Source organism: Lathamus discolor, chromosome 9 (genome assembly GCF_037157495.1).
Source record: "Lathamus discolor isolate bLatDis1 chromosome 9, bLatDis1.hap1, whole genome shotgun sequence".
NCBI classification, from domain to species: Eukaryota; Metazoa; Chordata; class Aves; order Psittaciformes; family Psittacidae; genus Lathamus; species Lathamus discolor.
The window spans coordinates 6,834,722-6,849,119 of NC_088892.1; the positions used below are offsets into that span (position 1 = coordinate 6,834,722).

General features: G+C 38.6%; 1 protein-coding gene across 2 annotated transcripts in view; it reads left to right on the plus strand.

Annotated features, from left to right (window-relative positions):
- Window positions 1-14,398, plus strand: part of ATRX (ATRX chromatin remodeler) — an 81,881-nt gene that overhangs the window by 53,464 nt on the left and 14,019 nt on the right. For both annotated transcript variants that reach the window (XM_065689148.1, XM_065689149.1), the window contains exons 21-30: window positions 522-697; window positions 2,419-2,536; window positions 5,986-6,116; window positions 6,410-6,498; window positions 6,654-6,826; window positions 9,102-9,255; window positions 9,545-9,639; window positions 11,671-11,779; window positions 12,888-13,065; window positions 14,155-14,349. In XM_065689148.1, the coding sequence (XP_065545220.1) occupies window positions 522-697; window positions 2,419-2,536; window positions 5,986-6,116; window positions 6,410-6,498; window positions 6,654-6,826; window positions 9,102-9,255; window positions 9,545-9,639; window positions 11,671-11,779; window positions 12,888-13,065; window positions 14,155-14,349 (1,418 nt within the window). The remainder of the gene's footprint in view (window positions 1-521; window positions 698-2,418; window positions 2,537-5,985; window positions 6,117-6,409; window positions 6,499-6,653; window positions 6,827-9,101; window positions 9,256-9,544; window positions 9,640-11,670; window positions 11,780-12,887; window positions 13,066-14,154; window positions 14,350-14,398) is intronic.

A 14,398-nucleotide genomic window follows, 5' to 3' on the forward strand; every position in this document is an offset into this window, starting at 1 on the left:
GTGAGAATGTTCAGAGGGAAAATGGGTGGACCAGGTCTTGCAACAGCATCAATTTAAATTGTTTTAACCCATTGTAGAGCAGTATTTTTAGTGAGCTTAGGGAACACTGATTTATGTTACTGTTTTGGGAGTTTCATTCTAAACTAGCCTGTAACATTTGCTCCCATTTGCTAATATGCTGGAGTGATTTTTCCTATTCATTAGTATGCTGTTGAATCTACTTAAAAATCTTCGCAAATATAGTTTTCTTATATGATTGCTTTGGTGCACAGCAGCTTTCCAACTGTGTGTAACAAACACGGTGAGGTAGTTTTAAGTCTGACATTAAATTTAGATGTTACCATTGTGCCTAGAGAGTGTGTCAGTTCAAGATGTCCTTCCTGAAAATACTAGGGTTGTTAGGGTTTATTCTCAGTAGAAAGTCCGTAGTTGTAGATGCAACACATTTGTTTCCTGATGGAAAGTATAGCACTGGGATTAATTCTATTTTGAACACCTCACTTCTGACCTTTCTCTCCTAGATCACTGCATGGTGAACTTTATTAAGGAGAATTTGCTTGGTTCAATTAAGGAATTCCGAAATCGATTTATAAACCCAATCCAGAATGGTCAGTGTGCAGATTCTACTCTGGTAGATGTCAGAGTAATGAAGAAGCGTGCACATATTCTCTATGAGATGTTAGCTGGATGTGTTCAGGTAAGAACAGTTTTACTATAACTAATTACTTGAATTAGCTGCAGGGAGGGGGAGGGATTATTTAATCTTGTTCTGATAAAAGCACTTAGAAAAATGTCACAGCTTTTATCCAAATGTCAGTGCTTCCTAAGCGGGGCATGCATGTACCTTAGAGAATACAGCTGTTAAGAGACTAGAAAATTATATGGTAGAGTGGGACGTCAGTTACTTTGAAATGTTCTGTTTTAATTGCATACGTACATTTGAAGAATACAATTCAACCGCCTTAAGAACTGCACAGAAAGTTGGTGAACCACAGTTTGTTGCTTGGTTCTGAACTCCTTGTTCTGATCTGTGAGAATCAGAACGATGGGGATGAGGTCCAAAAGGGTGAAGAACCCTTAAAGACCTTAGATGAAGAAATCCAAAACTGCTTAGAATTTCAGAATGCGGGCTCTTCAGTTAACCTGCTATGGTACTGCACCTTCTGTGCTGTCAGCATGATGTTACTGCTCATCTGCTTTATAAATCCAGTCACCAGAAGCCTGGTTGAAGCCGTGACACTGTAGGCAGTGAGTGCCTCTTCTGCCTGTGCAGTTGTTGGTAGTTGATGAAACAGTCCAAGAGGGCGATGTGTAAGGCTGGTAGAGAACCTCCTCTCATAAAATTCTGAGGAAATATGAATAGTAGTGAGAGGATAGCGTGCACAATTCTGCACGTTTATACAGCAGTACAGGAACACAAACTGAAAGAACAAGAAGAGAAATGTAAATAGCAAGTAAGACTTAGATGCCTTCAGATGCTGGGCTCCCATGTTTACGCAGCGTTGGAAGGGGCCCAGAGAGATTTTCTCACATTGAGCTGCACAGAGCAGATCCTGTCCCTAGAGAGCAGCCCTCCCTTTTGGTCATTTGAGATACTATATAATTTTTTTCCTTAGAAGAAAACAACTGTGTTCCTAAAGGATGCTCTCTTGAATGCTTCTTGCTGCACTTGTAGATAACAGCAAGGCCATGCAGGTAGTGTAGTCACTGGTACCAAGTGGGAGCTACCTGCAGGCTCCTGTGTTGCAGTGTGCTGGCTGAGGTTATTCTGCGGGCAGCCAGGGAGTTGCGCAGGACAGCACAGGCAGGTTAGCTCTGATGAAGGCCACTTAAGTCAGAAACGCCAATGGCGTCTCAGTCAGGATCAGTAATACACCGCTCACTGTTTGCATGAAGGGGTGGGTGGAGAGAAGTAGACCACCATAAGACTCCAAAAACTGAGGCTAAAAGTCAATTGTGCATTGCCCCAAGCAAGTATTCAGAAGAAACTCTGTATGCTAAACCAGAAAATAGTTAACCTGAGTGTGAGTTCATCTGTGATACAGACACTGATAATTCGCTGCTTGACTTACCCACGCTTTCACAAACAAAGGTTTTAGTACTTTTAAAACCCCACAAAAGTAGTTACCAGAGCAGCTACTGAAGTTGCAGTCAACTGTGCAAGGACTTGGAACTAGGACATGGGGTTATCAGGTCATTTACTTTTAACCAGACAAGTGCATTTACTAGGTAAGATGGCCTTCTGCAGACAGTGCCTGGAATTGAATTGTATTTAGTGGGCTACTTATTTCCCTTTGTGGTTGGAAAGCATCTGAATCATTGTAACTTATGCATGGTGCTTTGTCGTTTAAGAGTTCTTAAGCTCTCCTTAGATGTTTTCATGTTTATGTGACTAAAGTACTGTTTGTAAAATTACAGAGGAAAGATTACACAGCATTAACAAAGTTCCTCCCACCAAAATACGAGTATGTTCTAGAAGTTCGGATGACACCTATTCAGTGCAAACTCTACCAGTACTATTTGGATCATTTGACAGGTATGTGCCTACAATTCCCTCAGGTAACAAGATCGATGGTCATTTAGTAAGGAGCTTTTTGCCATAGTTGGTAGGTGGGGTTTTTTTGTATCTATTATTTGCTCTACAGATGTCTTTTTCTGCTTCCTGTAAGATTCACCTTCACTCTGAGACTTGAATTGTAGCAAAAACCTTTGTTTGCAGATGAAAAGATAATTTTAAGGAATAATAATATTTGCATCTCTTAACAGTAGCCCTCCTCCGTGTTTTGGTTCATCTCTTTTTCTTCCTTTTCTAAACATAAAATGTATTTGATTTTATGTCTTACTCTTCCAAGAAACAAGCTGTTGGCTGTAAGACTGGAAGGAGAGAATGCAGAATTGAGACGCACTGATGTACGCCACTGCCAGGCCTTGCAATTTGCTTTAGTCATCATGCTAGCTGAAGCTGTGATTTGTTAAATACTGGCTCTTTTGTGGAACTCTCTCTTCTTTTGTTCTCAAACCCCACAAGTCTGGTTTTCACAATGTCCATGCTTTTCATCAGCTCTCAGTGGTGTCTTGACTGGTCTGTCCTCGGGGATTTGCATCTTCCCAATACATTGTAAATTTGTTTAATTGAAAAGGTGTGTAAGGAGAAAACTCATAACCCCAGAACATATTACTGTGGGCAGGTGTGCTGCTCACCTCTTATTATTGATAAGCCACTGCAGCTCATAACTTCAGTATGTCAAAATATCGGAATATCAGTACTTCTAAATGATACACATGTATGTACCATGTAGACTATTAGAATGGAAATCTCAAGGTTTTCTGTACCACTGTGCTTCAAAGAGCCAGATTCCTCAGCAGCAGCAGCAGTTTTTGGGCTCTGGAGCAATTCAGATTGCTTTGAATACCATTTATAATAATTGACTTAATGATGTGGGGTTGAATTCCATAGTCAAGAATGTTTAAGGCACTGCTGGTAGGATTTTGTCTGAAGCTTGAAGCATGTATTCACTTTTTGCAGTGATTTACTGTGTAGTCTGTTGTGCCAGTTTACTGTATTTTTCTTGCACTTGCCGAATCACCCGTCTGAAAATGCCTGTCTAGTGCTGAAGGATTTGGGGGTTTAACCTGTTCAGGTTACTCTTCCAAGTTTAATTACAAGAAAGATTAATTGTATTTCAAATTAAGCTATGATTTATAGCAGTATGAAATTCACTATGTTCTCTTAATGACTTCAGTTTCTGGACAGTGCAGTTTATGATCTCCTACATAAACTGCCAGCTAGACTTCATTTCCACATTTCTGTTGTCGATAGTGTCTCTTGGGTTAAGTTATAGAAGTAAAGAGTTTTGAAGGACGAGGGAAGAGCGCCAGTAATAATTGGATGCCTAAATGCCAACTGCCCCCTTTGCCCTTGTACTCTAAAGGAGTAAAAACTTTGTGTTTTACTGAAGCAAATACAGAATAACCAAACCAAACAATCTAGTAGCTTAAAAATGATAAGCATTAGCTATTTGCTTATTATCTTAAATGATTTAGGTTAAATCTTTGTGGCTCTTTATAGGAACTTCTTAATCACAACAGTACAGTAGTTCAGTAGGTTGTCTTTGGCCTATCTCCAGTACAGAGCCGGGCTGGTTTTGTAGTCTCAGGCTGCCCCAGCACTGGCTTTGTTGATGTGCCATGCGTTCAAATGGCAATATAAACCTTTTACAGATCATTGATCATTGTAAGAGCTTGTGCTGTGTGTTTACAACTGGTTTTACAGAAGTCTTTACATACAATGGCTTTCAGCACTTCCTTTCTTAATAAAGCAGGCAGCAGGTAAGAAGTAGGAGCCCTTAGTTCAGTGTCTGTTAAAGTTACAGGCAAGGTTTGCTTTGGCAAAAAGCCTGTTGCAGCGAGCTTCAAATTTGCTATGTCAGAGCCATTAATTTATTAACTGTTGTGTGTAACTAAGAAAATGCACTGCCTAGCAGGTAGTTTAATTAATCTGCCTAGATTCAGGGCTCAAATTCAGGTTTAACTAAGTTTGCATTTGTCAGAAGGCAGTGTACTGTTTCATGATTTACCAGCCCTTTGTGGGCTTCTTCTACTCCCTACAGGAGGAGAAAGTGTTACCTGCTTTCTCTGTCTTCATATTGGGTTAGTGTCCTGCCAGTTTGGTCAGCTCAGTGCCAGAAACAATATGAGAAAGAAGAGGGGAAGCAAGAGAAAGGAAAGATAAACGGCGTCTTTAGAGGGGAAAAAGCTGTCTAAGCTCCCCATGGCTCAAGTCTTCAGAGCAAATCTCTGTTAGTTGCTGATGTCCACATTAATTCTTTGTATTACTCTTCAAAAGAAGATTTCCATTAAATAAGAAAGGGAGGAGTCTCACTGCTGAAGATACAAAAGGGGATTTGCTGTTTCTTGTAGGGAAATGTTTAAAATAACTTTTTTTTTTTTCTGTGCACTGTAACAGGCATAAACTAAAATTCACATTTTTAAATGAAATGTTACCAAGTTTTTCCTTCCTTGAATGAAAACGATGCATGTTTTCTTTCACGTCTGTAATATAGAATATTAAAAAGTCTGTAGGACTTGTTGAGATGTGTTGACAGCAGGTGTCTCTGTGATGTTAGCTCAGGTTTAGGGAAGTTGAATCTCTTGCCTTTACAATTCCATTTCCTCAAGTCCTAGGAGAGCACAAACAGGAAGATAGTTGAAGCTGCTGTATGATTAAAGCATAGCAAGAACTTGCCTTGTTAAAATACCTATAATCTGTAGGCATTTACTGGATGCACAGAGTAAGTTCGTGCCTATTTTGATGTAGACATTTGATGATTATGATGCCATAAATACTATTTTCTTGCAGGTATACATGCCTTAAATTCATAGAATAAATATGAAAACAAATCTGTTCCAAGAACCTATGGTTAACGTGCTGCTTAATGAGAAATGGAGACTTCAAAACAGAAGTGTGACTCTCTGCACATTATACTACTTTGCACTAATATGTGCTTAGACAATGGAAAAATAGGCTGGGCTTTTTTTAGATTCTTTATTGCAACAGAATACTGCAGCATTACAGCCATAAAATAAAGGTAGCTCAAAATAGTAAGCCAAGTTCATTGAATCCTAAATGCAAATTGTATTTTGTGTTTTCTACCTTGGGCTGCTTTTGTAAAACCTAAATAGACAAGACTGCCATTTTAAGAGGATTTGGATTCATTCCTGTGCTGGGGAGAAATGTGCTTTTATGTAAAAATGTAATCATGTTTCTCATTATCAAGAAAAAGGGGAAAATCTAATTTTGACAACTTTAACTAGGAAAAAAATTCCTGTGACTCAGTAATTTGACCTCTTTTACAAGAGACATTACAATATGATGTGCATCTGGAAAGAACACGCAGTACCGCGCTAACGGGTTGTTCAAAGGGGGAATAGTATGCGGCAAACTGGCTTCAAGGTTTCATTCTAAAAGCTGAACTTTATTGTCAGGTGTAGGTGGTAGCAATGAAGGTGGAAGAGGCAAGGCTGGAGCTAAACTATTCCAGGATTTCCAGATGTTGAGCAGAATCTGGACTCACCCTTGGTGTTTGCAGCTGGACTATATTAGCAAAGAAAATAAGGTAAATTAGATATATCAAAATACGCTCTGTTGAGAACTTTCCAAATAAGCTTTGCCAAATGCTAGGTAAAGTTTCATCAAATTAATGGAAATCTTTGTTGCTGTGGGGTAATTTTGCTGCTGGTTTTGTCATATTTTTGTTTCTGGGATATTGTCATTCTTGAAACATTTTGCAAGGCCAACTCTTTGTAGAAGTTACCATTGTTTAAATGAAGAATGAGCAGATGGCTAAAGGTTTAAGAAAAGCTTCTGGACAAGCAGACTTAGTAAAATTTCTGTTTTTTCTCTTTTGAGGGCTATTTTGATGAAGACAGTATGGATGACTTCATCGCTTCAGATTCCGATGAAACTTCAATGAGCTTAAGTTCTGATGATTATGCCAAGTAATTGAGTTTTTATTCCTTGTTGTTTGTTGAATTTATTTCCCTAATAGAACTTCAGTGATTTCTATAAGCGTTTAATTTCATCTGTCTGTTAGAATACGTTCTCCAGCAGTAGAATTTGCGCAGACTAATGGTGCACGACGTTACCTTTCTAGGAAAAAAAAATCCAAGGGGAAAAAGCCGAAGAAAGAGTCTAGCTCAAGCGGAAGCGGCAGCGATAATGATGTTGAAGTCATTAAAGTCTGGAATTCAAGATCTCGTGGAGGTGGAGAAGGAAATGCAGAAGAACTTGGAAACAACCCTGCATCTGTTATAAAATCAGAGGAAGGTGAGTATAATGTAAAATTGAATCAAACACAAGGCAGCCTCATTTTGCAAAGGCGATTTGAGAGGGCTCTGTGGAATTCTGCTTCATTGCAAAATGGCAAATTCCTTAATTCCACAAACTGCTTCTCTCCATACAGCTCCCACAGCTGCTATATGCTTATCCTGGAGTAACAAGGGACATCAATTTAAATCTCAGGGGTCTTGGGTCAGGGAAGCTGCATAGTTAATTTGTTATAATTTGTAAGTACTAAATGATACAAAGTGAACAGTGGAACTGTGCTGCTTTTCATCTCTTTTTAAGCATATTGGTGAAAGATTAATGGATAGATTAAGAAATCTGCATGTCATTCGGTGTTGCACCTGGAGTTTGAAATGGATGTTGAGCAGGCATATACAATGCAACAGGAGTATGAGACCTTTTTAAGAATTTAAACTACTTACATCCGTACATTCCAGTTTTGGATTTTCCTTTCATTATCTAGGGTTTGTCTCTAGTATCATAGAGCAGGTTTTCTGATTGTATCGTTTCTTGTGTGTCTGTTCACTTTCCCTAAATAAATAATTTGGGGGGAACAGTTAAGGTGAGGAATGTTTTTATTTTGGTCCCCATCCAAATGACAAGCATACTGTAAACGTGTAAGAGGAAGAGTGTGAGTGTGTGTGTGTCCTGGGTTCAGTACATACACATGGTGTGTATAGTAAAATACATACGCATACAGATTAAATGTGTTAGGGCGAAGATTTGCATTATAGGCAGGATGACTTTGGATCACTTTAATGTTCACCCCTCTCATGCAGCCTTGTTCAGTTTAGTGCAGGTACAGAGTTTCTAAGCAGACATTTGGTGCTGCACCATCTGAGGTTTGTGGGCAGACTTGCTATCTCGCTGCAGCTCTTGGAGGCCCTTCTGCAAAGTTTTGGGGTAAAGACAGAAACAGATAGGTGGTGTGTATAGGATTTTCCCACAGCACATCTAGGTCTCTTACTCGGTTAATTTGTCCATTTTTCCTTCTGTTACTGAAAAATACATTCTTTAAAAGCTTGTATGAAGGGAAGCTCAAATGTGGGTTCTGTCAGCATCAGTTCTGTCTTGAACATAAGCTTTACTGTTGTGTCATGATTGATTTGCAGTGCGTAGTCTGAAAATGTAAATTATTTGAATTGTTCATGAGATAGAACACTTCTACTGTTTTAAGTAGCAGATCCAAGTTTCTATGTGAAAAAAGTTAGTTATGAATCTAATCAATCAATTTTTATCATTCTAATGGAAAGCAGGTTAAATTGAAGATCACAGAAATACCATAAAGTAACTTAAATCAAGAAAGCCATGGTTCTCGTCTGCCTTTCTGATTATAATGTTGAATGCGTGCTTTCTCCTGGTTGAATTCAGAGTGAACGTAATGGGATTATCATTAAAGATTGCCATAGTCTGCATCAGACACTGTTGAGAGGTGACCCAGACCCTAGAATGGTTGTTTTGCTTGGTGCAGAGTTAAGTCAACAAAATAAACTTACAGTAACATGTTAAAAATGGGATTGTTCACAGGTGTGTGTTTTACAGGGTTTATTAGTGTGTTAGCAGATGAGCAGACAAGAAACTTCCTCGAAGAATCATAGAACCATGTAATGGTTTGGGTTGGAAGGGACCTTAAAACTCATCCAGTCCCAGCCCCCTGCCACAGCAGGGACACCTTCCACTAGAGCAGGTTGCTTCAAGTTCCATCCAACCAGGCAGAACTTTGCATGAAAGGCAGAATATGATGGTGCAGTTTATTTGGGTGTTTTCCTCTATTGTGAGTTAATATAAAAGGCAGGGAGGAGTTGTTTTATTTTAGGGTTGAGGTATTTTTTTTCCTATATGCTAATGTTGTCTTTCAGATTAGTTTAGGGAAAAAAAAGATCCGAGATCTGCGCCTAACAAAATTAAGCTGCTTTTCACTGATTGCAATATTTATGGATGGGTTTTCAAACATGCATACTTGTTGGAAACAAAGCTGTTGATAAGTACTCTTGGGGAAAAGATGGAGGTGGTAGAAATATTTATCCTAATATCCTGCAACACAGAAAGGGGATTTGTGACTCTTACTGATGACTTGGGCTGTTGATAGCTGCTAATTTGGTAGTTGCTAATAGTGCAAATGCTGTTTTTTCTTTGCCTGTTTAACTCTTCTCATACCCGTTGATGAGGAAACAACTACGTAGTTCAGATGTCCAGAGCATTTAAATGGAGACCATGCCTTTATCTTTTGAAATTACTTCTATGTTGTTCTTTATAGGCAAAGCAACATCCTCTTCCAACCCTGGCAGCCCAGCGCCAGATTGGTACAAAGATTTTGTCACTGATGCAGATGCTGAAGTGTTGGAACATTCTGGGAAGATGGTGCTTCTCTTTGAAATTCTTCGAATGGCAGAGGAGCTTGGAGACAAAGTGTAAGGCAGTTTTTAATGACTTTATAAATGTGTTACTCGGACAGTGGTCTTCATTCAGTTTTCATAATGCTGAAGCTCAGTTTTCTGAAGCAAACATGCATGCTACATTCATTTTTTATCAGTGAGTTTTCCCGTACATGTATGTGTAGTCCACAGAACTCTTCCTCTGTGTCTGGAAAGGCTGCCTGTTTCAAAGGTAGTCTCAGAGTGAGGAGGGAAGAAAAATAAAGCAATGCAATAATTCAAATAACCTCAGAGGTCAATTTTATGTTTCCCTGTTTGTTTTCAGCCTAGTGTTTAGCCAGTCCCTAATATCTCTGGATTTGATAGAAGATTTTCTGGAGCTTGCCAACAGGGAGAAAACTGAGAAGCCCATTTATAAAGGTGGGTGTCACAAGTCTTTCTTCAGTCCAGAGGGAATAGATCTGAAATAATTGTTTTCATCAGAAGTACTGTATGCTCTGTACTATTCCTGAAGTTGGCAGGATTTTTGGTCTCCTCTGCAGGTGGGCTCTGCTGTCCCATTATGGGTTCACTTTTGATTTCATTCTCTATCATCCATGCCTAATATGGCCTAAGCAGATTCAATGTTCATCATTTGAAAGGAGAGAAGGCATTTTGTGATGTTACATGCTGATGCATGGCAAGTTCGGATCCTTCCTACTGGGAGAGAGCTAATGAAAGAAAGTCAGACTGCTTTAAAACAGGGTGTAGAACATGCAAAATGTGAATTTAGGCTTCAGGTGTTCTTCAGGAGATTATTTTATGTATTTCAAAAGGAAGCAAAGTATTGTATTAATTATTATCTTAGCGGTGCTCACATGGCAAGGAATTTCTCACTAGGGAGCCATGTCCTCTGCATAGGATGTTTTTTCGTTTCACTCTGAGATCCTTCCAGAGCTCCTGATGTTGCAGTTCATCCTTATGTAAAGTTTCAGTTCCCAGTACATCTGGAATGAAAAATTCCTTTGAATCTGAATTCCTTTCAAATATCTAAGTGTAAACATGTTGAACAGTTGTGTAAGAGCAGTGTGGCTTGGTGATACCAACACTGTCATTTGGTGAGGATCTCCACTGTCCGTCACAGATCTGTAGTTTCTGTCTGTTGCTTCCTTAGCTTCTGAACATTTGTCATCTTCAGATGTTATGAGCTGTCTGTATTCTATGGAGTTTGTGCCTTTAGTGTGATACAATGTTTTAAGGGGTAGGGGTTTTTAATCTGTGATTGTTCTTTTGTTAAGGACTTAGACCGTGTATCATAGCAAGGTTCACCACATAGAGGCTTTCCTGATACAACTCAACAATCTGTCGTAACTTGATTATATTGAGAAGTGCTGTCTCCTAAAAAATGCTATTTTGTTACAATTGATGGCACGGTGGGGTTTGTGTTTCTGTACCTTGATGGCTGATGAAAATGAGAGGTTACGTGTGAACTGGGGAGAGGATAAAATCCTCTGTCAGCTGTAATTATATTTTCCCCATCTGGCAAGAAGTATCCGTAACTTACAGGGTAATAAAGAGATTTTTCTGAATTTCAGTTCCCAAATGATCAGACATCGACTTTTGAAATGCCCTTTTCAGCATTTACTTCTGGATGCTGTTTGTGTGGGAGAGGCTTACTTAGACTAATCATGTAACGTCAAACCACACCGATCAATTTTAAAAGCACAGTTAGTACTATAATGCCTAAAGAGTACATGTAGTTACATTTTGAAATGAACATTGGCTCCAAGTTAAGGTGTATCTTTGCAGATGTGCATCTACAAGTAGGAGTAGTGAAAAATAAGAGGAACTACCCCAAATAAGCTCAGGCCTTTTCAAATACTTCAATTTAAAATTAATCTTGGGACATAATTTGATCATAAATTCATATATTTAAATTCCAGTCTGTATAAAGATGCTTTGAGGAGTTTCATTTCGTATCAGCTGAACTTTTTGTAAGAAATAATATCTGAAGAAGAAATGAATAGGGATAAATGCTGGATACTTTTTGCAACCTGAAATAATATTGACAACATCTATCTTAGTCTTTTTTTGAATCATTTTAGACAACGTTGGCTTAGGGTTTGTAGAAGCTATTGAGGGCTTGTGGATGATGATTGTCATCGCAAATGTTGTTGCTATTATTTTCTGTCATGTTACAGGTTTTATATATGTCACCTTATATACATTTATATACAGCTATGCAGGCTGTATTATTATCATTTTCAAGGCATGCCTGTGGCAAGCACCTGTATCCTCCAAAAATGTTCTCTATCTTGAATAACCTAGAGTCTTCCATTGTTTTAAAATGCCAGAGAAAAGTGCATTTTATGTTCCATGTTTGTTCTTTTACTATTTGGAGTTGTGTATATCCAGTATTATCAGTCTGGTTATGCAATCAGCACTTTAATCGTTTGACTATTAAATCTATAGGTGAAGGAAAATGGTTCAGAAACATTGATTACTATCGCTTAGATGGTTCAACTACAGCTCAGTCAAGAAAGAAATGGGCTGAGGAATTTAATGATGAAACTAATGTGAGGTGAGATCTCTTCTGAGATATATATGTGTGTGTGTATATATATATACACGCTTAATTTTCCCATTTCTCTTTCTTTTGTTCTGTTGTTCTTTGCTGTTTGTATTAGCATAATAACCTCTTAAGGCTAGGGAGCTAAATGTCACAATGTTCTCCAGTGCAGAACGTGCATAAACAACAATAGGTTTCTGGTTTCCTGAGATTATATCCATTTCTACTGATCAGTACTTGTTCAGTATTTCCTTGCTGTTTTCATTCTTACTTAGCTTTTAAACACTTTGGATCAGAAAGAATCTTTTTTATTACAATTACCTAAAAGGATATGAGGAGCAAGGAAGGTCAGAGCCCTGTGGGGTCTGGCCAGGAGACAGCAGTCAATTCGACAGTCAGAAGCATATAACTCTCCTAGCTGTCTCCAGAATTATCTCCCAGCCATCCACTGCTCATACAAGATGGGCCTTTCAAGTCTGATCTGGATAGGTAAATAGATACAAATTTGTACAAGTTTAATGAAGTTAAGGAGTTTCGCCTTTCTAGATATATTTAAAAAATAAAATACATAGTTATGTTGCAATCATTTATAATGGTAAGAAAATAATAATAGTAAAAGTTAAATGAAACAAGTAATTCAGTGTTAATACTCTTAAATAGTTTGTTCTGTCAGGTACCTGTCAAGAGCTCATTTGAAGTTAAACTTGAGATAATATTAAAAAAAAGCAGATAAATCAGAAAGACGGTGTCATTCCAGAGTTATCCTGAAAGTCTGCTGGCCAGGAAAAAGCTTCAGTAGCATGGGATATGCCTGTTTAAAATTATGCTTTAATGTGATATAACTAATTTTATTAGAGTTTGAAAATGCAAACCCAACCATTTTTTCTCCCCCCCTAGTAAGAGCTGGTTTGCAAAAGGCCCTGATCTGCATCTCTGGGAGTGTAGATTTTGCTCAAAGTGTTGTCCTTGTAAAATCTACATCTGTTTTATGCTTAATGCAGTGTTTTAACAAAGTCTTTGAGTTATTCCAGTGTATGAACAACTGCACAGTAACACAGCAACATGGGAACAATAACTGGTTTCCAAAATACTGACATTTTGCAACTTTTCTCTGTTCCAGAGGCCGCTTGTTTATTATATCCACCAAAGCAGGTTCCCTTGGAATTAATCTTGTGGCCGCTAACAGAGTAATCATCTTTGATGCGTCTTGGAACCCATCCTATGACATCCAGAGTATTTTCAGGGTTTACCGCTTTGGGCAGAACAAACCTGTGTTTGTGTACAGGTTTTTGGCTCAGGTAGGTTTCTGTCTGCTATTTTTGTGATACTCTGGTCCTGCAGTCAGATTTGTGAACTGTAACTGCTTGGACCTGTGTTGAAGCCTGTAGCAGTCCACACTGAAGCAGTGATCTTCCAGCCCTAAGCTGACAGCAGTATATGGCCACTGAAAAAAGCTCTTGAAGGAAAGATGGGTAAAATAAATCACAAGAGAAATCATTTCCTGTTAAGCCCACATTGGCTTTTGTGTAACCCAGATTCTGGAATTCTAGCAGTGATTCACACATCCAGACTCAGAAGAGTCTTCTCAGCTTTTGTCATTTGCACACCACTAAAAAGTCTAAATTGAAGACACTGTAGAGGATGTGAGCCCCTGACAGTCCAACTGGAATGAAAGCAGGGGCAGCTAAAGGATTTGTTACAAAGAGGCATCCAGCCATGATTTGAAAACCTGTTTCACCTGCTCTGTCACCAGTTGAAGATGTGTAATGATTCTGGGTTTTTTTAAAGTATAATGCCATTATTTCTGTTAGGAAGTACCTTGTGTCATCGTCTAGTTCTTCAGCTATTACAGAGTCAGCTGCAGACCTTTTCCCAGTAACCGTACTTAACTCTTGATCAAGTCACTATTTACTCGCCAACTTAAATGGATTACTTTTTGTGACACACTACTGTCAGACATGGGTTTTTCCTTCAGGCTTCAGTCTATTTTTGTACTTGTGCACTTCTGAACCGTCGGGATCCTTTGTAAATTACCATGTTCAGAACAGGCTGTGCTGTTCTCATACTTCTCACAGTCATCGTCTTTTTAGGAAAAAAAGAGAAAGTAATTTTCCTTTTTTCATCAAGGATCTAATTTTCTCATACACAGCTGTGGTGAATTAGACTTGACTGCTTCTCTTCCTTCTCCTCTCCACCCCAGTGATATGGTATCTGTTTTCCTTTATACAGTCTGCTCAAAGCAGCAAAATAAGGTACATGCTGAGGAAATTGCCGTTTTTTTTTGTCATAATCCTACTTCGGGGAATTGAAGCAAAACCAGATTGGTTCAAAACACTAATGAAAAAATACATTTCTCAGTCAGATGACATATGTCTTTGGGTTTTTAGGGAACAATGGAAGACAAGATCTATGATCGTCAGGTAACAAAGCAGTCATTGTCTTTCCGGGTTGTCGACCAACAGCAAGTGGAACGTCATTTTACTATGAATGAGCTTACAGAGCTGTACACCTTCGAGCCAGATTTGCTAGATGATCCTAATTCAGAAAAGAAAAAGAAGAGAGTTACACCAATGCTGCCAAAAGTAAGTTGATGCATATCACTAGGAATTCTATGCTGCAAAAATAACTTTC